This window comes from Triticum aestivum, chromosome 2A, assembly GCF_018294505.1.
Source record: "Triticum aestivum cultivar Chinese Spring chromosome 2A, IWGSC CS RefSeq v2.1, whole genome shotgun sequence".
NCBI classification, from domain to species: Eukaryota; Viridiplantae; Streptophyta; class Magnoliopsida; order Poales; family Poaceae; genus Triticum; species Triticum aestivum.
In genome coordinates this window covers 297498045-297520753 of record NC_057797.1, presented here as the reverse complement: position 1 = coordinate 297520753, position 22709 = coordinate 297498045, and the positions used below count along the sequence as shown (strand labels likewise).

At 44.6% G+C, this 22709-nt stretch overlaps 1 protein-coding gene across 1 annotated transcript; it reads left to right on the top strand.

Annotated features, from left to right (window-relative positions):
• The first annotated feature begins 5581 nt into the window (after nucleotides 1-5581).
• Nucleotides 5582-7986, top strand: LOC123188564 (histone-lysine N-methyltransferase family member SUVH2-like). Its single transcript, XM_044600724.1, has one exon. The coding sequence runs from the start codon at nucleotides 5739-5741 to the stop codon at nucleotides 7749-7751; it is 2013 nt and encodes a 670-aa protein (XP_044456659.1). The 5' UTR covers nucleotides 5582-5738; the 3' UTR covers nucleotides 7752-7986.
• Nucleotides 7987-22709: the final 14723 nt, after the last annotated feature.

Genomic DNA, 22709 nt, shown 5'->3' with positions numbered 1-22709 from the left:
AATATTGCTAGTCAAGAAAATCTTGATATGAGTGGGTGAATCCGAAATATGATTATAATATATAGTCAAGAAGAGTCTTGATATAGTTGAGGTGAATCTAAATGCAATGAGTTTAAAGGAAATTTTATTTTGAATAAAATATTATGGCCCAAAGCAAAATGGATTGAGATCCTGAAAACAGACAAGACTAACACAAGTATTACTAAGTTTTGAAAATTCAAAACAAATGACAAAGGCTCTACCACAAGCAAAGGATGAGTAATACCAGATTACCCATAGGTGTTTGTAAAACCATGCAACTAGATTATGACTCTAGTGCAAGTGGGAGACTGTTGGAAATATGCCCTAGAGGCAATAATATTATATTATTATATTTCCATATTCATAGTTGAGAGTTTATATTCCATGTTATAACTGCTCTGATCCTGGAATATGCGATTTAGTGGAAAACTCATATGCACGTATGGAATGATAAACATAATAAAATAGGTTCCTGGTCTCGCCTCTAAGATTAGCTCAAGTGTTGTTGGTGATCACATTTTCAAGATCTTAGGATATTGTAAAGTGTAATGATAGTCCTAAAACAACATTGAGGGTATGATGTTAGAAGAAAACGATCATATTGAATCGACCCAATACTTGTATGCTATACTATGTGATTATATCATCTGAAATCATTTGTTATACTACCGCGCTGAACTACTACCATACTATCGCTCATTTACAGAGCACTGGAAATAGGCGGAAGTCCTGGCAGTACTAAATAGCGGTACCGCTTATGTGCCTCGGGAAGGGCCAAGCACAAGGAAGGACAAGCTCCGAAGCCGGGAAAGAAATGGGGTGTAAATAGACTATGTATGTGTTGATTCCACCCAAACCTTTCAGAAGCGGACCCCCTCTTAATAGTATGGTGATCCTACGACTCAAATCCGCCGAAAATGAAACACAAGAAAAACACTGTCTTTGCAATAACTCCGAGGGGAAAGAATCGTCTTGTGCCATATGATAGTTTCTCTGAAATGCTCAATGCACACGATTAGTCCGCACAAGCATTGTCATCAATCACCAAAACCACTAAGGGAGAAATATGCCCCAACAAGACGAGTAGGAATTAAGCTTGGGGATGCTTGATACGTCTCCAACATATCTATAATTTTTGATTGTTCCATGCTATTATAGTATCAACCTTGGATGTTTTATACGCAATTATATATTATTTTTTTGGGACTAACCTATTAACTTAGTGCCAAGTGCCAGTTGCTATTTTTTGCTTGTTTTTGGATTTCCAAGAAATCAGTACCAAACGAAGTCCAAATGCACGAATTTTTTTGATGATTTTTCTTCTGGACAAAAGAGACCCTAGAAGCTTCGGGAGGAGACCAGATGTGCAACGAGTATGCGACAAGGCACTTGGGCGCGCCCAAGTACCTTGTGGGCCCCTCGTGGCTCCGTCTGACCTAATTCCACCTTTATAAATTCTCTAAAATTGGGAAACCAACAGAGAGCCACCCAAAATACTTTTTCCGCTGCCGCAAGTTTCTGTTCTTTGGAGATCCCATCTGGAAGCCTTTTTCGGTACTTTGTCGGAGGGGGAATTGATCACAGAGGGCCTCTACACCAACCTTGTTGTTGTTCCGATGCTATGTGAGTAGTTTACCACAGACCTACAAGTGCATATCTAGTAGCTAGACGGCTTCTTCCCTCTCTTTGATCTTCAATAAAATGGTCTTCTCTATGTTCTTAGAGATCTATTCGATGTAATCTTGTTTTGTGGTGTGTTTGTTGGGATCCGATGAATTGTGGGTTTATGATCAGTTTATCTATGAATATTATTTGAGTCTTCTCCGAACTCTTTTATGCATGATTGTTATAGCTTTGTATTTCTCTCCGATCTATCCGTTTGGTTTGGCCAACTAGATTGATTTATCTTGCAATGGGAGAGGTGATTTGCAATGGGTTCAATCTTGCGGTGCTCTATATCCCAGTGACAGAAAGGGACACGACACATATTTGTATTGTTGCCATTAAGGATAAATCGATGGGGTTTATTCATATTGATTGAGTTTACATTGTCTACATCATGCCATCTTGCTTAAGGTCGTAAGGCGTTACTCTATTCTTTATGAACTTAATACTCTAGATGAATGCTGGACAACAGTCGATGTGTGGAGCAATAGTAGTAGATATAGGAAGGAGTCGGTATTTTTGTCTCGGACGTGATGCCTATATACATTATCGTTGCCTTGGATATCGTCATAACTATGCGCTTTTTTCTATCTATTACACAACAGTAATTTTTTTACCGACCGTATGCTTTTTCTTTGAAAGAGAAGCATCTAGTGAAAACCATGTCCCTCGGGTCTATCTTTATCATATATTAAAATCCAAAAATACTTTCCTGCAATTTATTTACCATTATTTTATTTTGTGGTTTTGTTTATCTGTTTACCATTGCCAGACTTGATCCTTGCAATTAACCGCCGAGGGGATTGACAACCCCCTTGATCATGTTGGCTGCAAGTATTTATTCTTTTGTGTGTAGGTGCCGCTCACGATGTCTTGCATGGTTCTCCTACTTGATTGATAACCTTGGTTCTTAACTGGGGGAAATACTTATCTTTATTGTACTGCATCATCCTCTCCTCTTTGAGGAAATTCCAACGCAGCTCACAAGTAGCACATACTACTCCTTAAACTTTGTTCAATCACAAATGATCGTCCAACGATGGGTGAGGGTGAATGGCTTGTCCCCATGTTGGGACTTTAAGCCTTCCAAAGCTTCGAATGCCTACAAATGAAAATAAAGGCAACAATATATATTCATATTCAATTGAGATGAAAGCAACAATCAACAAGATCCACAAATGTGAACTAGGGGAGGGAGTGGAGTACCATGTCTTTGATGCTTAGGCCACTCACGGGGCCGCCTTTGATGATCTCAAGGGTGGCATAAAACTTGTTGCACTCTTGTCGGATGAACCCCCACCTCTTCGCAATCAATACGTCGCCACAGTTGCTCTCAAACTTGTAGAGCGGGAACTTCCTACGTTCATGGAAGTATGTATGGACCCTTGCCCAGAACGTTGATCCTTTTTGCTCGGCGCCGGTCTTGGGGTCTTGTCCAATTTCCTTCCAACCTCCGCAAATCAAGTTCTTCATCCCTGGTTTATGCTCCCATCCTTTTCGTCTAATTTGCACACTGGCTTGTTGAGAGAGCTCATCGCGAAGCAATGATCCCCCCTCTATGTCCACATCATCTTCTTCCTCCTGGGCGTAGGTGTCTTATTGCCATTGGTCGTCTTGGCCGTTAATGTCTTCTTGGTTGTCGTGGCCGTTCATTTCTTCTTGGCCTTGCGTGAAGTGATTGCGGTCGTCTAGGCTTTGGGCCTTGTCGGCAGCGTAGTCTTAGCCAACCTTGGAAATGATGTTCTCCATGAAATCACTGTACTAGGTCGGGTCATCATGTGTTGGAGATATGCCCTAGAGGCAATCATGTATGATGATATTTCCTATGTGTTTATGAATAAAGATAGTCCTTGGACATTATCAATGATGTGTATTAGTAAGTACGTGACTTGTTTGTGGGACTATGCATTGTATGATGAACGTCCTAAAAGGTCCCTAGTCGAAAGGGCTATGTGGACGCGCAGCCGACTAGACTAGCATATGACACGATCGATGGCTTGGTCTCACTAGCCATGGAGCATTGGATGCTAACCGGATAATATGGACTCGGAAGGATTTGGTCGGATTCGACGTAGTCGGATCCGAGTTGAGATAAGGTCCAAGTCGGTCAGACCCAACTATGAGACGTAGCGATATGCCATCTGTGAGTCTTTAGTACAACATAGTTCTATGTCCTAAGACCTGAGCTGGCACATGTACTCGGGATGGTGACAGACTTGCTTTGGGCCAACCAAACGCTACTCCGTGACTGGGTAGTTACAAAGGTGGGGTTTGGACTTGTCCAGACCCATGCTGCGAAGACATGGTCGAGCAAGAAGGGATTTGCCCCTCCGATCAGGAGAGATATACTCTGGGCCCCTCGTGTGATCCGACCAAGATAATCATGGCCATGCGATTAGGATTATGAGATAATCCGGTTTGTGGTCGACATCACTGGAACGAGAAAGAGGTCGGGCTAGCACAAGGATGACAGACTCGCCTTGAGCCCGACAATATATATCGTGTGGCAAAGGAAACAAATGTGTGATGTACGAGTTCGCCTAACCAGCTTCATCGAACACTTGGAGTCGGCACGCTTTGCTAGAGGCCCTTACCGACCAGCTGAGTCGGATGTGATATGACTCGCGACCAAGTGACCGAGAACCTAAGGGGCCGCGCGCTTAAGGGAAGGAACCTATGAGGCCCGGTCCGACTCCACGAGTCAGAAGTGATCCTACTCGGACTCGGATCCAGGCCGAACAGATTTTGGGCTTTAGGGTCCGTGCGAGGCCCAAGTATTGAGCCCACGACGGACGCCTATATAAAGTGGGGGTGCGGCACACTCATGAGATTGATCGCTTCGGCGCTGTCACCAGGGTTTGCATGTGTTGCGAATAGCCACCTCCACTCGACCGACGACTGTGTGATCGGACCTAGCAGTCCGCCGCATGGTGTTCCTCTTGCACGCGCGAATACCGTTAGAGTCGGTGCACTTGCGCCGCTCCGGCGAACCTGCACGTGGGAACCGACGACCGACTGTTCGAGGGAGATCGGACAAGGAGGAGACGCGCTGCCCCAACTCTTCTTCCGCTACACGGCACTGCGTGTTTAGTGGTAACGACCTGTAATCCATCTCCCATAACATGTTATTGGTTGTTCTGCGCGTAGGAAAATTTTAATTTGCAGTCGATGCACCCTACCGTAGAACCCAACATCATGTGTCGTCGTCGGGCTGGCGTATCGTCGAACAGGTTGTGGGCGTCGGGAAGATTGCCCATAGGGATCTCCAGCGACCGCTTCCTTTGCGTCCTGTTGGACATCTGGTAGGTAACATGTGTGGCGTTGAGGTCGATGGCCGTGTGCACGGGGATGGCCAGTGCGATCACACTCACTTTCGACGAGGTGGAGAAGCGAGATGCGCCTGGGTCGTGTAGGGGAGGGACCCGTGCGTCTGCGGCGTTGTGGAGGTGCACGACGACTCCGGACGTGGCAGGCGGGTAGCCAAGGAGCATGTGCTCGCCGCAGCCATGGCGGCAGCAAGAATGGGCGGCTCGTCACAACGGAACCCTAGTATGAGGAGGGCCTGCTACGTGGCCTTGACAATGAGGGCCTCGTTCTCTAGAACGATGGCCTGCTGTTGCACGGGGGCGACAACTTTTTGCTCTGCCTCGCCCAGCCCTCTTCAGCATCTCTTCCGACGTGTGCACCATTTTAAACTTCTTCGAATGAGGCGACCGACGAAAAAATCAGGATAAATGTGTCACCGACAAACGGGTCAGAGAAAGAATAAAGATGAACATCGCGCGTTCACATCATGTCCGCAATCTCGCAAACCCGACTGGCCGGAAATGAGTCGGCGTCGGACAAAAAGGACAACTACCAAGAAAAGGAGCGCATTTCACACTCCCCCCCCCTCCCCCCTCAGTAATCCACCACCGTGCTCCCTCCCCACATCCGCCACTTTGTCGCCCTCGGCGTTTCCGCCGCGCTCGTGGAGGAATTTGGGAATTGAGGATCCTCTGTTTCGTTGTTTTAGAAGACGACGCGGAGGCCGGGTTTTTCTTTTTGGGGCAATGGAGGTCGATGAGTCCTCGCCGTCGTCGCTGCTGGCCTCGCCCTCTTCTCTTTCCTCTGACTCCATTGACCTCAATTTCCTGCCGTTCCTGAGGAGGGAGCCCAAGTCGGAGCCGGCTTCTCCTGAGCATGGCCCTCTGCCGCCACCGCTGCCGCTGCCACCGCAGGCCACGGCGGTGGTGTTCGCGGCACCGACAACGCCTGACCTGTCTTCGCCTGAGGTCCTGACGCCTCTGCAGTCGCTGCCACCAAACCCCGACGAGGACGCGCTCTTCGCGGAGTACTGCCGATTGGCGAGCCTCTACCTGTTATCAGCGGGGGCCGGGGCGATCGTGCCAGCGCCGACGCCTGAGGCCGCGGCGCCGGCGGCAGTGCAGCCTGGATCGGGGTCCGCGGCGAAGAAGCGCCGGCCGCGGTCGTCAGAGTTGGTACGGGTGTCCTCACTTAGCGTGCGGGATCAGATCTATTTTCGTGATTTGGTGCGCCGGGCGCGCATCACCTTCGAGTCGCTCCGCGGCCTGCTGCTGAAGGACGACGAGCGCGCGGAGGCGCTCGGTCTTGCGGGCGTCATCGGGCTTGGCTCAGTGGACCGGCGTCGCGTGCGCGCCGACCTGCGGGCTGCGGCGCTCATGGCCGACCGAGACCTGTGGCTCAACCGCGACCGCCGCATAGTGGGGCCGATACCTGGGATTGCTGTCGGCGATGCCTTCTTCTTCCGCATGGAGCTATGTGTGCTGGGCCTCCATGGCCAGGTGCAGGCCGGGATTGATTATCTCTCAGCAGGGCAATCTGCCTCAGGCGAGCCTATAGCCACATCTATTATTGTCTCTGGTGGGTATGAAGATGATGATGATCGTGGTGATGTACTCGTGTACACCGGCCATGGTGGCCGAGACCCCAACCTGCACAAGCATTGCGTCGACCAGAAGCTTGAGGGCGGCAATCTTGCCCTCGAGCGCAGCATGGCCTATGGTATTGAGATTCGTGTAATCCGTGCTGTCAAGTCTAAGCGCAGTCCTGTTGGAAAGGTCTACTTCTACGACGGCCTCTACAAGGTTGTTGACTACTGGCTCGACCGCGGGAAAGCAGGCTTTGGTGTTTACAAGTATAAAATGATTCGCATTGAAGGGCAGGAGCCCATGGGATCTGTGAATTATCGCGCAGCTGAACATCTTAAGGTGGATGCACTATCTATGCGACCAACTGGGTACCTGAGCTTTGATATTTCCATGGGTCGAGAGATTATGCCAGTTGCACTATATAATGATGTCGATGATGATAGGGACCCACTCTTATTTGAGTACCTGGCACGGCCAATATTCCCATCTTCTGCAATTCAAGGGAAGTTTGCTGTGGGTGGTGGTGGGTGTGGGTGCATCGAGAATTGCTCAATTGGATGTTATTGTGCAGAAAGGAATGGGGGTGAGTTTGCGTATGATAAAGCTGGTGTTCTTCTAAGGGGCAAACCACTGCTGTATGAGTGTGGTCCATATTGCCAATGCCCACCTAGCTGCCCCAACAGGGTTAGTCAGAAGGGGCTTAAGAATAGGCTTGAGGTGTTCCGGTCAAGGGAAACTGGGTGGGGTGTTCGGTCTCTGGATCTCATTAAGTCTGGCACGTTCATCTGTGAGTTTAGTGGGATTGTGCTTACTCATCAGCAGTCAGAGATAGTGGCAGCCAGTGGTGATTGTTTGGTGCATCCGAACAGGTTCCCTTCAAGGTGGTTAGATTGGGGTGATATCTCTGATGTATATCCTGAGTATGTCGCTCCGAACCATCCTGCCACTACAGACTTGAACTTTTCGATTGATGTCTCAAGGGCAAGGAATGTGGCTTGTTATTTCAGCCATAGTTGCAGTCCAAATGTATTTATTCAGTTTGTGCTGTTTGACCACTACAACGTGTCTTATCCCCACCTCATGATCTTTGCCCTGGAGAACATTCCGCCCTTGAGGGAGCTAAGCATTGACTATGGAATGATTGATGAATGGGTTGGAAAGTTAACTATGTAGTCAGTATCCACTGGAAGGCAAATTCTTCTTTCGTTTTCCTTTGTGTAACATTTTCGTAATGCTTCTCTTGGGATAGTCGGGGAGATTGCTGCTAGAAGTTACTCTGCTGGTAATATTCCCAACCCTTGCTGTAATTTTGTAGTCTTGAGCTTTACATGGTTGTATTTCAAAGTCGTTTTTTTATGTCATTCATCACCATTATATGTGGCTTATCTTATGCCTGTGTGACCTGTTCGATTTTCTCTGTTTCTTAACTTCCTTCGCGGTTTGTTCTGCTCCCACCAAGGATCATAAATCTGTTACATGTGTTATTTCTAGAATCACGAGGTATCTGGCTTATGTATGGTCAAGCCTGCTTAGTTTTCTTCCTAACAATTGCCCATCAAGCTAGCAATATTTCATAAGCAACACATATTATACAAGAGATTGATGAGCATGATAAACAGTTTAATTGAATAGCTGAGCCGCCATATGGAAAATTCAGTATTTCTGTTGCTGTTCAAGAGAGTGCTTGTTAAGAGATTCAGTTGCCATGGTTCCTTGAGCAAGATTAACATTGACATGGATTATTCTTGACACATTCAAGTTATTTGTGTTGGGACACCTAAATTAACCTTTATACTACCTTTCTATTTAGGAGATGGCAACAATATATATATAAAGTATATCACTAATCATTTCAAGTTATTTGTGTTGGGACACCTAAATTAACCTTTATACTACCTTTCTATTTAGGAGATGGCAACAATATATATAAAGTACATCACTAATCATTTGAAGAGTTTATTCTTGATTGGAACAGAACTGTTATAGTTTATAAGATGCTTTGTACAGATAGACAAGTGGAAGAAATTGTGCATAGTTCTAGTATACTAAGGCTGTATCTGTTACATTACATATACTACTCCCCCAGTACTAAATCTGCGACAATTAATATGAAGGAGGGGCTAGTACCTAACTCCCTTTGTTGATTTATTCACTTACATCAGTGGCGACCCACTGGAAATTTTATGCTTATTTTCTGAGTGATGGCCATATTATTCACTACATTCGCCACAGCAACTGACATTGGCGGTTATTTACTCTATTCTTAGACGGCTAGGGACTAGGCTAATCCATTTAATACTTCAGGGCGTTGAGTAGACGCACCATTGAAGTTCAGCAGAGTATTGTGACTTTCCCTAACAATAACAAAGGGTTGAATTATGCTTCTATGCCAGTAACTAGAATACATTCAGCTACACGACTGGATTACATAAAAAATATCCAATGGTGAAATACTTGCTAGGTAGTATCTGTAGGCACCTTATAAAGTTTTTTCAAGATACATATTATACTCCCTCCTATCCATATTAATTGTCCCTGGTTTAGTACAACTTTGTACTTAAGATTGCCAGTAGTCTACTTTCCACTATTTGGTATTTTGACTGTCATACAGTCTTGTCCTGAGCTCACTATTTACAATTCCACATTTCTTTCTGATGCTGAAGATGGTTTGTGCAGTGAATGGAAGGTTCTTCTAATATGACTTAGATGTGCAATACTTAGGGCACATCTAGGTGTGCTTTAGCAAAACTGTTATTATAATATTGCTTGCCTTCTCACGGCGTACATGGAGTTTGTGAGCTTGAGCTCACATGCACCATTTGCTGCAGTGAAATCCAAAAAATATATTAAAACAATTTAGAAAAGTCTGGTTGTTTTTTGGCAACAAACACTGATTTGTGTTTTGCATGTGGGCAAAAGAAAAGTTGATGCTCAGCACTATATAGTGTACACATAACTTTGAATAATGACAATTGGATGCAGTCGACCAGACAGTATCTGAGCGTTGATGATCGTTAGATATTTCCTTTACTACACCAGATTTTGCCACACATACTATCTAGAAGATTATATGTTTGGCCTTAAGCCCTATGGACATTTTTCACAAAAATTAAACACGCTTCTACTTTGTTCTAAACGGGACTGGTAATGGAGCCAGGTAGCAGTTTGATCGTGGTGTAATAGGAGCATTTACTTTTGTTTGTTTCATGCATGCAAAGGTATCAAGTTACAAAACTGTGTTTGGATGTGGTGTGTAATCAGATTACATCACAGAATCAAACTGGCACTAGTTTAAATATGACATCAGTGAGCACAATTTCAAAACCATCAATTTGACATAGAATTTTAAAAATCATTTAACATGAATAAAACACAAATACATCACTACAAAATTAGGATTTAAACACACTTCAAATAAATAGAGTGCCAGAATTTAAGGACACTTGGGAGGTATAAATGAGGCCCTTGCAATCAGCTTGCAAACCAGAATTTAAGGACACTTGGGAGGTATAAAACCACAGACACAAAATCGTAATTTACATCATTTTCCAAGTCAAGGCCCTTCGAAGCCAGCTCTTTTTTTTTTGAAACAAGGCATAAGATTTGCCATTTTCATTAATTAAGGAGGAGTTTAAGACAAAAGCCGTCAGACGGCAAAAAGGCAAAATTACAAGACTACTCTCGCGATATAAGTGCTCTCAGGTGTTTGGCTCCTGCCAGCGCTCAAAGATGGGCCTCCTCTTTGATCTTGGCAACCACAATGGTGACCGGTGAAGCCGTGTTGTGAAAGATTCTAGCGTTCCGCTCCTTTCAAATTTCCCAGGTGAGCAGCATCATAATAGAGACTATTGCTTTCTTGATATGTCCTCCCGTGTTGATCGTCTTCAGCCACCAGTCATGCACAGTGCTTTCATGACGCCAAGCCAGCGACGAGTGGCTTTGCATGCCAAGCCAATCAACAACCTCGTTCCAAATACAAGCGGTGAATCTACACTGAAATAGAAGATGTGCGGGCGACTCCTGTGTTTGCTTGCATAGGGGGCAAATACCACAGTTTGGCCAGCCTCGCCGTTGTAGTCGGTCCGCTGTCCACACATGGTTTTGTATGACAAGCCAAGCAAAAAATTTGCATTTCGGCGGGGCCCAGCTCTTTCATATTGTGGATGAAGTTGGGCTGAGGACGTGGCCTGCAAACTGCATCATGTACATCGTAGCCGCTGAATATTCACCATTGAAAGTGAATTTCTAGGAGATAGAGTCCTTCCTATCAAGATTGAGATCAACATCATCAATCATCTCCCAAAGGGCCAAACTCCTTGATATGTGTCAGAGTCCTTGGCTAATGTCAATTTGTCGGATCCAGAAGTTACATCCAGAGCCTTGCCGACCAAACGCGCCTTCTTTTTAGATATCTTGAAAATCTCAGGCACAGCCTCCTTAGGCCGGAGGCCATTTAGCCAAGAGGATTCCCAGAAATTGGCCTTTTTGCCATCACCAATAGTCACAATTGTGGACACCGAGAAAAGATCTCTATCACTGTCGCTGAATGGCGTTTCCATTCCCGCCCAAGTTTTAGGAGGTCAGTCCATTCAAACCAGAGCCAGCGGAGGCGAAGGGCGGTCGCAAATTTCTCGATGTTAAGCACACCCAGGCCACCAAGGATCTTGGGCTTGCACCTAAGCTCCCAATTAACCTTACACTTTCCACCAGACACCTTATCACAACCAGCCCAAAGGTAAGCACGTCTCAAGCTATCGATCTTTTTTCCAAACTTCAGCAGGGAGCTCCAGTGGTGTGAGATGATAGATCGTAGTGGCCGTAAGGACCGCTTTGACCAAAACAGAGTGTCCGGGGGCAACAACATGCATAGTTGACCAAGGTGGAAGCTTGGCCGCAACTTTGTCCTCAAGGTACTGGAAGTGCACATGCTTGAGTCTCGTGACCGACAGGGGAGACCAAGATACCGCAAGGGAAAAGAGGTCCGGACCACTGGGAATGCCTGAAGGATGTCATCAAGGTCAATGTTGGCACAACGAATGGGCGCGACCAAGCTCTTGCCGCAGTTGGTGACAAGTCCAGTGACGCCCCCAAAGGCCAAAAGCGCTGAAGCTAGGAATTGGATATCTTCTTTGAAAGGAGCGACGAAGATGGCTGCATCGTCGGCATATAAGGAGGCCCGAATAGGGTTGCCACAGAGGGGATGTGCTACCTCTTGAGCACTGCGTTGGTTTTGTTGGGGAACGTAGTAATTTCAAAAAAATTCCTACACACACGCAAGATCATGGTGATGCATAACAACGAGGGGAGAGTGTGATCTACGTACCCTTGTAGACCGACAGCGGAAGCGTTATATCAACGCGGTTGATGTAGTCGTACGTCTTCACGATCCGACCGATCCAAGCACCGAAACTATGGCACCTCCGAGTTTCAGCACACGTTCAGCTCGATGACGATCCCCGGACTCTGATCTAGCAAAGTGTCGGGGAAGAGTTCCGTCAGCACGACGGCGTGGTGACGATCTTGATGTTCAACTGTCGCAGGGCTTCGCCTAAGCACCACTACAATATTATCGAGGATTATGGTGGAAGGGGGCACCGCACACGGCTAAGAAAACGATCACGAGGATCAACTTGTGTGTCTAGGGGTGCCGCCTGCCTCCGTATATAAAGGACCCAAGGAGGGGTGCGGCCGGCCCTAGTAGGAGGCGCGCAGGAGGAGTCCTACTCCTACCGGGAGTAGGACTCCCCTCCCTTTCCTTGTCCAAGTAGGAGAGGGGGAAGGAAGGGAGAGAAGAGAGGAAGGAAGGGGGCGCCGCCCCTCCCTCCTTGTCCAATTCGGACTAGGGGGAGAGGAGGCGCGCGGCCTGCCCTGGCTGCCTCTCCTCTTCTCCACTTTAGGCCCATGAGGCCCATTAACCCCCCGGGGGGTTCCGGTAACCCTCCGGTACTCTGGTTTTATCCGAAACTTCCCCGAAACACTTCTGGTGTCCGAATATAGCCGTCCAATATATCAATCTTTATGTCTCGACCATTTCAAGACTCCTCGTTATGTCCGTGATCATATCCCGGACTCCGAACTAACTTCGGTACATCAAAACTCATAAACTCATAATATAACTGTCATCGAAACCTTAAGCGTGCGGACCCTACGGGTTCGAGAACAATGTAGACATGACCGAGACACGTCTCCGGTCAATAACCAATAGCGGAACCTAGATGCTCATATTGGCTCCCACATATTCTACGAAGATCTTTTATCGGTCAGACCGCATAACAACATACGTTGTTCCCTTTGTCATCGGTATGTTACTTGCCCGAGATTCGATCGTCGGTATCTCAATACCTAGTTCAATCTCGTTACCGGTAAGTCTCTTTACTCGTTTCATAATACATCATCTCGCAACTAACTCATTAGTTGCAATGCTTGCAAGGCTTATGTGATGTGCATTACCGAGAGGGCCCAGAGATACCTCTCCGACGATCGGAGTGACAAATCCTAATCTCGAAATACGCCAACCCAACATGTACCTTTGGAGACACCTGTAGAGTACCTTTATAATCACCCAGTTACGTTGTGACGTTTGGTAGCACACAAAGTGTTCCTCCGGCAAACGGGAGCTGCATAATCTCATAGTTATAGGAACATGTATAAGTCATGAAGAAAGCAATAGCAACATACTAAACGATCGGGTGCTAAGCTAATGGAATGGGTCATGTCAATCATATCATTCTCCTAATGATGTGATCCCGTTAATCAAATAACAACACATGTCTATGGTTAGGAAACATAACCATCTTTGATTAACGAGCTAGTCAAGTAGAGGCATACTAGTGACTTTTTGTTTGTCTATGTATTCACACAAGTATTATGTTTCCGGATAATAAAATTCTAGCATGAATAATAAACATTTATCATGATATAAGGAAATATAATAATAACATTATTATTGCCTCTAGGGCATATTTCCTTCAGTCTCCCACTTGCACTAGAGTCAATAATCTAGATTACACAGTAATGATTCTAACACCCATGGAGCTTTGGTGCTGATCATGTTTTGCTCGTGGAAGAGGCTTAGTCAATGGGTCTGCAACATTCAGATCCGTATGTATCTTGCAAATCTCCGTCTCCCACTTGGACTAGATCCCGGATGGAATTGAAGCGTCTCTTGATGTGCTTGGTTCTCTTATGAAATCTGGATTCCTTTGCCAAGGCAATTGCACCAGTATTGTCACAAAAGATTTTCATTGGACCCGATGCACTAGGTATGACACCTAGATCAGATATGAACTCCTTCATCCAGACTCCTTCGTTTGCTGCTTCCGAAGCAGCTATGTACTCTGCTTCACATGTAGATCCCGCCACAACGCTTTGTTTAGAACTGCACCAACTGACAGCTCCACCATTTAATGTAAACACGTATCCGGTTTGCGATTTAGAATCGTCCGGATCAGTGTCAAAGCTTGCATCAACGTAACCATTTACGATGAGCTCTTTTTCACCTCCATATATGAGAAACATATCCTTAGTCCTTTTCAGGTATTTCAGGATGTTCTTGACCGCTGTCCAGTGATCCACTCCTGGATTATTTTGGTACCTCCCTGCTAGACTTATAGCAAGACACACATCAGGTCTGGTACACAACATTGCATACATGATAGAGCCTATGGCTGAAGCATAGGGAACATCTTTCATTTTCTCTCTATCTTCTGCATTGGTCGGGCATTGAGTCTTACTCAATTTCACACCTTGTAACACAGGCAAGAATCCTTTCTTTGCTTGATCCATTTTGAACTTTTTCAAAACTTTGTCAAGGTATGTGCTTTGTGAAAGTCCAATTAAGCGTCTTGATCTATCTCTATAGATCTTAATGCCTAATATGTAAGCAGCTTCACCGAGGTCTTTCATTGAAAAACTCTTATTCAAGTATCCTTTTATGCTATCCAGAAATTCTATATCATTTCTGATTAGTAATATGTCATCTACATATAATATCAGAAATGCTACAGAGCTCCCACTCACTTTCTTGTAAATACATGCTTCTCCAAAAGTCTGTACAAAACCAAATGTTTTGATCACACTATCAAAGCATTTATTCCAACTCTGAGAGGCTTGCACCAGTCCATAAATGGATCGCTAGAGCTTGCACACTTTGTTAGCTCCCTTTGGATCGACAAAACCTTCCGGCTGCATCATATACAACTCTTCTTCGAGAAATCCATTCAAGAACGTAGTTTTGACATCCATCTGCCAAATCTCATAATCATAAAATGCGGCAATTGCTAACATGATTTGGACAGACTTAAGCATCGCTACGGGTGAGAAGGTCTCATCGTAGTCAATCCCTTGAACTTGTCGAAAACCTTTTGCGACAAGTCGAGCTTTGTAGACAGTAACATTACCGTCAGCGTCAGTCTTCTTCTTGAAGATCCATTTAATCTCAATGGCTTGCCGATCATCGGGCAAGTCAACCAAAGTCCACACTTTGTTCTCATACATGGATCACATCTCAGATTTCATGGCCTCAAACCATTTCGCGGAATCTGGGCTCATCATCGCTTCCTCATAGTTCGTAGGTTCGTCATGGTCAAGTAACATGACCTCCAGAACAGGATTACTGTACCACTCTGGTGCAGATCTCACTCTGGTTTACCTACGAGGTTCGGTAGTAACTTGATCTCAAGTTACATGATCATCATCATTAGCTTCCTCACTAATTGGTGTAGTAGTCACAGGAACAGATTTATGTGATGAACTACTTTCCAATAAGGGAGTAGGTACAGTTACCTCATCAAGTTCTACTTTCCTCCCACTCACTTCTTTCGAGAGAAACTCCTTCTCTAGAAAGGATCCATTCTTAGCAATGAATGTCTTGCCTTCGGATCTGTGATAGAAGGTGTATCCAACAGTCTCCTTTTGGTATCCTATGAAGACGCACTTCTCCAATTTGGGTTTGAGTTTATCAGGATGAAACTTTTTCATATAAGCATTGCAACTCCAAACTTTAAGAAACGACAACTTTGGTTTGTTGCCAAACCACAGTTCATACGGTGTCGTCTCAACGGATTTAGATGGTGCCCCTTTTTTTTAACATGAATGCAGCTGTCTCTAATGCATAACCCCAAAACTTTAGTGGTAAATCGGTAAGAAACATCATAGATCGTACCATATCAAGTAAAGTACGATTACGACGTTCGGACACACCATTACGCTGTGGTGTTCCGGGTGGCGTGAGTTGCGAAACTATTCCGCATTGTTTCAAATATAGACCAAACTCGTAACTCAAATATTCTCCTCCACGATCAGATCGTAGAAACTTTATTTTCTTGTTACAATGATTTTCAACTTCACTCTGAAATTCTTTGAACTTTTCAAATGTTTCAGACTTATGTTTCATTAAGTAGATATACCCATATCTGCTTAAATCATCTGTGAAGGTGAGAAAATAACGATATCCGCCACGAGCTTCAACATTCATTGGACCACATACATCTGTATGTATGATTTCCAACAAATCTGTTGCTCTCTCTATAGTACCGGAGAACGGTGTTTTAGTCATCTTGCCCATGAGGCACGGTTCGCAAGTACCAAGTGATTCATAATCAAGTGGTTCCAAAAGTCCATCAGTATGGAGTTTCTTCATGCGTTTTACACCGATATGACCTAAACGGCAGTGCCACAAATAAGTTGCACTATCATTATCAACTCTGCATCTTTTGGCTTCAGCATTATGAATATGTGTATCACTACTATCGAGATTCATCAAAAATAGACCACTCTTCAAGGGCGCATGACCATAAAAGATATTACTCATATAAATAGAACAACCATTATTCTCTGATTTAAATGAATAACCGTCTCGCATCAAACAAGATCCAGATATAATGTTCATGCTCAACGCTGGCACCAAATAACAATTATTTAGGTCTAATACTAATCTCGATGGTAGATGTAGAGGTAGCGTGCCGACCGCGATCACATCGACTTTGGAACCATTTCCCACGCGCATTGTCAACTCGTCCTTCGCCAGTGTTCGCTTAATCCGTAGTCCCTGTTTCGAGTTGCAAATATTAGCAACAGAACCAGTATCAAATACCCAGGTGCTACTGCGAGCTCTAGTAAGGTACACATCAATAACATGTATATCACATATACCTTTGTTCACCTTGCCATCCTTCTTATCCGCCAAATACTTCGGGTAGTTCCGCTTCCAGTGACCAGTCTGCTTGCAGTAGAAGCACTCAGTTTCAGGCTTAGGTCCAGATTTGGGTTTCTTCTCTTGAGCAGCAACTTGCTTGCTGTTCTTTTTGAAGTTCCCCTTCTTCTTCCCTTTGCCCTTTTTCTTGAAACCAGTGGTCTTGTTGACCATCAACACTTGATGCTCCTTTTTGATTTCTACCTCCGGAGCTTTTAGCATTGCGAAGAGCTCGGGAATAGTCTTATTCATCCCTTGCATATTATAGTTCATCACGAAGCTCTTGTAGATAGGTGGCAGTGATTGGAGAATTCTGTCAATGACGCAATCATCTGGAAGATTAACTCCCAATTGAATCAAGTGATTATTATACTCAGACATTTTGAGTATATGCTCACTGACAGAACTGTTCTCCTCCATCTTGCAGCTATAGAATTTATTGGAGACTTCATATCTCTCAATCCGGGCATTTGCTTGAAATATTAACTTCAACTCCTGGAACATCTCATATGCTCCATGACATTCAAAACGTCTTTGAAGTCCCGATTCTAAGCCGTTAAGCATGGTGCACTAAACTATCAAGTAGTCATCATATTGAGCTAGCCAAACGTTCATAACGTCTGCATCTGCTCCTGCAATATGTCTGTCACCTAGCGGTGCATCAAGGACATAATTCTTCTGTGCAGCAATGAGGATAATCCTCAAGTTACGGACCCAGTCCGTGTAATTTCTACCATCATCTTTCAACTTTGCTTTCTCAAGGAACGCATTAAAATTCAACAGAACAACAACACGGGCCATCTATCTACAATCAAACATAAACAAGCAAGATACTACCAGGTACTAAGTTCATGATAAATTTAAGTTCAATTAATCATATTACTTAAGAACTCCCACTTAGAAAGACATCCCTCTAATCTTCTAAGTGATTACGTGATCCAAATCAACTAAACCATAACCAATCATCACGTGAAATGGAGTAGTTTTCAATGTGAACATCGCTATGTTGATCATATCTACTATATGATTCACGATCGACCTTTTGGTCTCGGTGTTACGAGGCCATATCTGCATATGCTAGGCTCGTCAAGTTTAACCTGAGTATTCTACGTGTGCAAAACTGGCTTGCACCCGTTGTAGATGGACGTAGAGCTTCTCACACCCGATCATCACGTGGTGTCTGGGCACGACGAACTTTGGCAACGGTGCATACTCAGGGAGAACACTTTTATCTTGAAATTTAGTGAGAGATCATCTTATAATGCTACCGTCAATCAAAGCAAGATAAGATGCATAAAAGATAAACATCACATGCAATCAATATAAGTGATATGATATGGTCATCATCATCTTGTGCTTGTGATCTCCATCTCCGAAGCATCGTCATGATCACCATCGTCACCGGCGCGATACCTTGATCACCATCGTAGCATCGTTGTCGTCTCGCCAATCTTATGCTTCCACGACTATCGCTACCGCTTAGTGATAAAGTAAAGCATTACAGCGCAATTGCATTGCATACAATAAAGCGACAACCATATGGCTCCTGCCAGTTGCCGATAACTCGGTTACAAAACATGATCATCTGATACAATAAAATTTAGCATCATGTCTTGACCATATCACATCACAACATGCCCTGCAAAAACAAGTTAGACGTCTTCTACTTTGTTGTTGCAAGTTTTACGTGGCTGCTACGGGCTTAAGCAAGAACTAATCTTACCTACGCATCAAAAACACAATGATAGTTTGTCAAGTTGGTGCTGTTTTAACCTTCGCAAGGACCGGGCGTAGCCACACTCGGTTCAACTAAAGTCGGAGAAACTGACACCCGCTAGCCACCTTTGTGCAAAGCACGTCAGGAGAACCGGTCTCGCGTAAGTGTACGCGTAATGTCGGTCCGGGCCGCTTCGTCCAACAATACCCCCGAACCAAAGTATGACATGCTGGTAAGCAGAATGACTTATATCGCCCACAACTCACTTGTGTTCTACTCGTGCATATAACATCAACACATAAAACCTAGGCTCGGATGCCACTGTTGGGGAACATAGTAATTTCAAAAAATTTCCTACGCACACGCAAGATCATGGTGATGCATAGCAACGAGGGGAGAGTGTGATCTACGTACCCTTGTAGACCGACAACAGAAGCGTTATATCAATGCGGATGATGTAGTCGTACGTCTTCACGATCCGACCGATCCAAGCACCGAAACTACGACACCTCCGAGTTTCAGCACACATTCAGCTCGATGACGATCCCCGGACTCCGATCCAGCAAAGTGTCGGGGAAGAGTTCCGTCAGCACGACGGCATGGTGACGATCTTGATGTTCAACTGTCGCAGGGCTTCGCCTAAGCACCACTACAATATTATCGAGGATTATGGTGGAAGGGGGCACCGCACACGGCTAAGAAAACGATCACGAGGATCAACTTGTGTGTCTAGGGCTGCCTCCGTACATAAAGGAGCCAAGGAGGGGTGCGGCCGACCCTAGTAGGAGGCGCGCAGGAGGAGTCCTACTCCTACCGGGAGTAGGACTCCCCTCCCTTTCCTTGTCCAAGTAGGAGAGGGGGAAGGAAGGGAGAGAAGAGAGGAAGGAAAGGGGGGGGCGCCCCTCCCTCCTTGTCCAATTCGGACTAGGGGGAGAGGGGGCGCGCGGCCTGCCCTGGCTGCCTCTCCTCTTCTCCACTTTAGGCCCATGAGGCCCATTAACCCCCCGGGGGGTTCCGGTAACCCCCCGGTACTCTGGTTTTATCCGAAACTTCCCCGGAACACTTCCGGTGTCCGAATATAGCCGTTCAATATATCAATCTTTATGTCTCGACCATTTCAAGACTCCTCGTTATGTCCGTGATCATATCCGGGACTCCGAACTAACTTCGGTACATCAAAACTCATAAACTCATAATATAACTGTCATTGAAACCTTAAGCGTGTGGACCCTACGGGTTCGAGAACAATGTAGACATGACCGAGACACGTCTCCGGTCAATAACCAATAGCGGAACCTGGATGCTCATATTGGCTCCCACATATTCTACGAAGATCTTTTATCAGTCAGACCGCATAACAACATACGTTGTTCCCTTTGTCATCGGTATGTTACTTGCCCGAGATTCGATCGTCGGTATCTCAATACCTAGTTCAATCTCGTTACCGGTAAGTCTCTTTACTCGTTTCGTAATACATCATCTCGCAACTAATTCATTAGTTGCAATGCTTGCAAGGCTTATGTGATGTGCATTACCGAGAGGGCCCAGAGATACCTCTCCGACGATCGGAGTGACAAATCCTAATCTCGAAACACGCCAACCCAACATGTACCTTTGGAGACACCTGTAGAGTACCTTTATAATCACCCAGTTACGTTGTGACGTTTGGTAGCACACAAAGTGTTCCTCCGGCAAACGGGAGTTGCATAATCTCATAGTTATAGGAACATGTATAAGTCATGAAGAAAGCAATAGCAACGTACTAAAAGATCGGGTGCTAAGCTAATGGAATGGGTCATGTCAATCATATCATTCTCCTAATGATGTGATCCTGTTAATCAAATAACAACACATGTCTATGGTTAGGAAACATAACCATCTTTGATTAACGAGCTAGTCAAGTAGAGGCATACTAGTGACTTTTAGTTTGTCTATGTATTCACACAAGTATTATGTTTCCGGATAATACAATTCTAGCATGAATAATAAACATTTATCATGATATAAGGAAATATAATAATAACATTATTATTGCCTCTAGGGCATATTTCCTTCAGGTTTTCCCTTGAAGAGGAAAGGGTGATGCAGTAGAGCAGCGTAAGTGTTTCCCTCAGTTTTTGAGAACCAATCAATCCAGTAGGAGGCCACGCACGATTCCCTCGCACCTACACAAACAAATAAACTCCTCGCAACCAACACGGTAAAGGGGTTGTCAATCCCTTCACGGTCACCTACGAGAGGGAGATCTGATAGATATGATAAGGTAATATTTTTGGTATTTTTATGATAAAAAGAAATAAAGATGCAAGTAAAATAAATGGCAAAGGAAATAACTAAGCATGGAAGATTAATATGATGAAAAATAGACCCGGGGGCCATAGGTTTCACTAGAGGCTTCTCTCGAGAGCATAAGTATTACGGTGGGTGAACAAATTACTGTTGAGCAATTGACAGAATTGAGCATAGTTATGAGAATATCTAGTTATGATCATGTATATAGGCATCACGTCCAAGACAAGTAGACCGACTCCTGCCTGCATCTACTACTATTACTCCACACATCGTCCGCTATCCAGCATGCATCTAGAGTATTAAGTTCAAGAGAACAGAGTAACGCTTTAAGCAAGATGACATGATGTAGAGGGATAAACTCATGCAATATGATATAAACCCCATCTTGTTATCCTCGATGGCAACTATACAATATGTGCCTTGCTGCCCCTACTGTCACTGGGAAAGGACACCGCAAGATTGAACCCAAAGCTAAGCACTTCTCCCATTTCAAGAAAGATCAATCTAGTAGGCCAAACCAAACTGATAATTCAAAGAGACTTGCAAAGATAACCAATCATACATAAAAGAATTCAGAGAAGATTCAAATATTGTTCATAGATAAACTTGATCATAAACCCACAATCCATCGGTCTCAACAAACACACTGCAAAAGAAGATTACATCGAATAGATCTCCACAAGAGAGGGGGAGAACTTTGTATTGAGATCCAAAAAGAGAGAAGAAGCCATCTAGCTAATAACTATGGACCCGTAGGTCTGAAGTAAACTACTCACACTTCATCGGAGAGGCTATGGTGTTGATGTAGAAGCCCTTCGTGATCGATACCCCCTCCGACGGAGCTCCGAAAAAGGCCCCAAGATGGGATCTCGTGGATACAGAAAGTTACGGCGGTGGAATTAAGGTTTTGGCTCCGTATCTGGTAGTTTGGGGGTACGTAGGTATATATAGGAGGAAGGAGTACGTCGGTGGAGCAACATGGGCCCCACGAGGGTGGAGGGTGCACCTGGGGGGTAGGCGCGCCCCCTCCCTCGTGCCTTCCTGGTTGATTGCTTGACGTAGGGTCCAAGTCCTCTGGATCATGTTCGTTCCAAAAATCACGTCCCCGAAGGTTTCATTCCGTTTGGACTCCATTTGATATTCTTTTTCTGCGAAACCCTAAAATAGGCAAAAAAACAACAATTCTGGGCTGGGCCTCCGGTTAATAGGTTAGTCAAAATAATATAAAAGTGTATAATAAAGCCCAATAATGTCCAAAATAGGATATAATATAGCATGGAACAATCAAAAATTATAGATACATTGGAGAAGTATCAAGCATCCCCATGCTTAATTCCTGCTCGTCCTTGAGTAGGTAAATGATAAAAAATAGAATTTTGATGTGGAATGCTACTTGGAATGTAATTCTCTTAATTGTGGTATGAATATTCAGATCCGAAAGATTCAAGACAAAAGTTTAATATTGACATAGAAATAATAATACTTCAAGCATACTAACTAAGCAATTATGTCTCTTCAAAATAACATCGCCAAAGAAAGTTATCCCTACAAAATCATATAGTCTGGCTATGCTCCATCTTCACCACACAAAGTATTCAAATATTGCACAACCCCGATGACAATCCAATCAATTGTTTCATACTTTTGGTGTTCTGAAACTTTTTCAATCTGCACGCAATACATGAGCGTGAGCCATGGACATAGCACTATAGATGGAATAGAATGGTGGTTGTGGAGAAGACAAAAAGGGAGAAGATAGTCTCACATCAACTAGGCGTATCAACGGGCTATGGAGATGCCCATCAATAGATATCAATGTGAGTGAGCAGGGATTGCCATGCACGGATGCACTAGAGCTATAAGTATATGAAAGCTCAACAAAAAGAAACTAAGTGGGTGTGCATCCAACTTGCTTGCTCACGAAGACCTA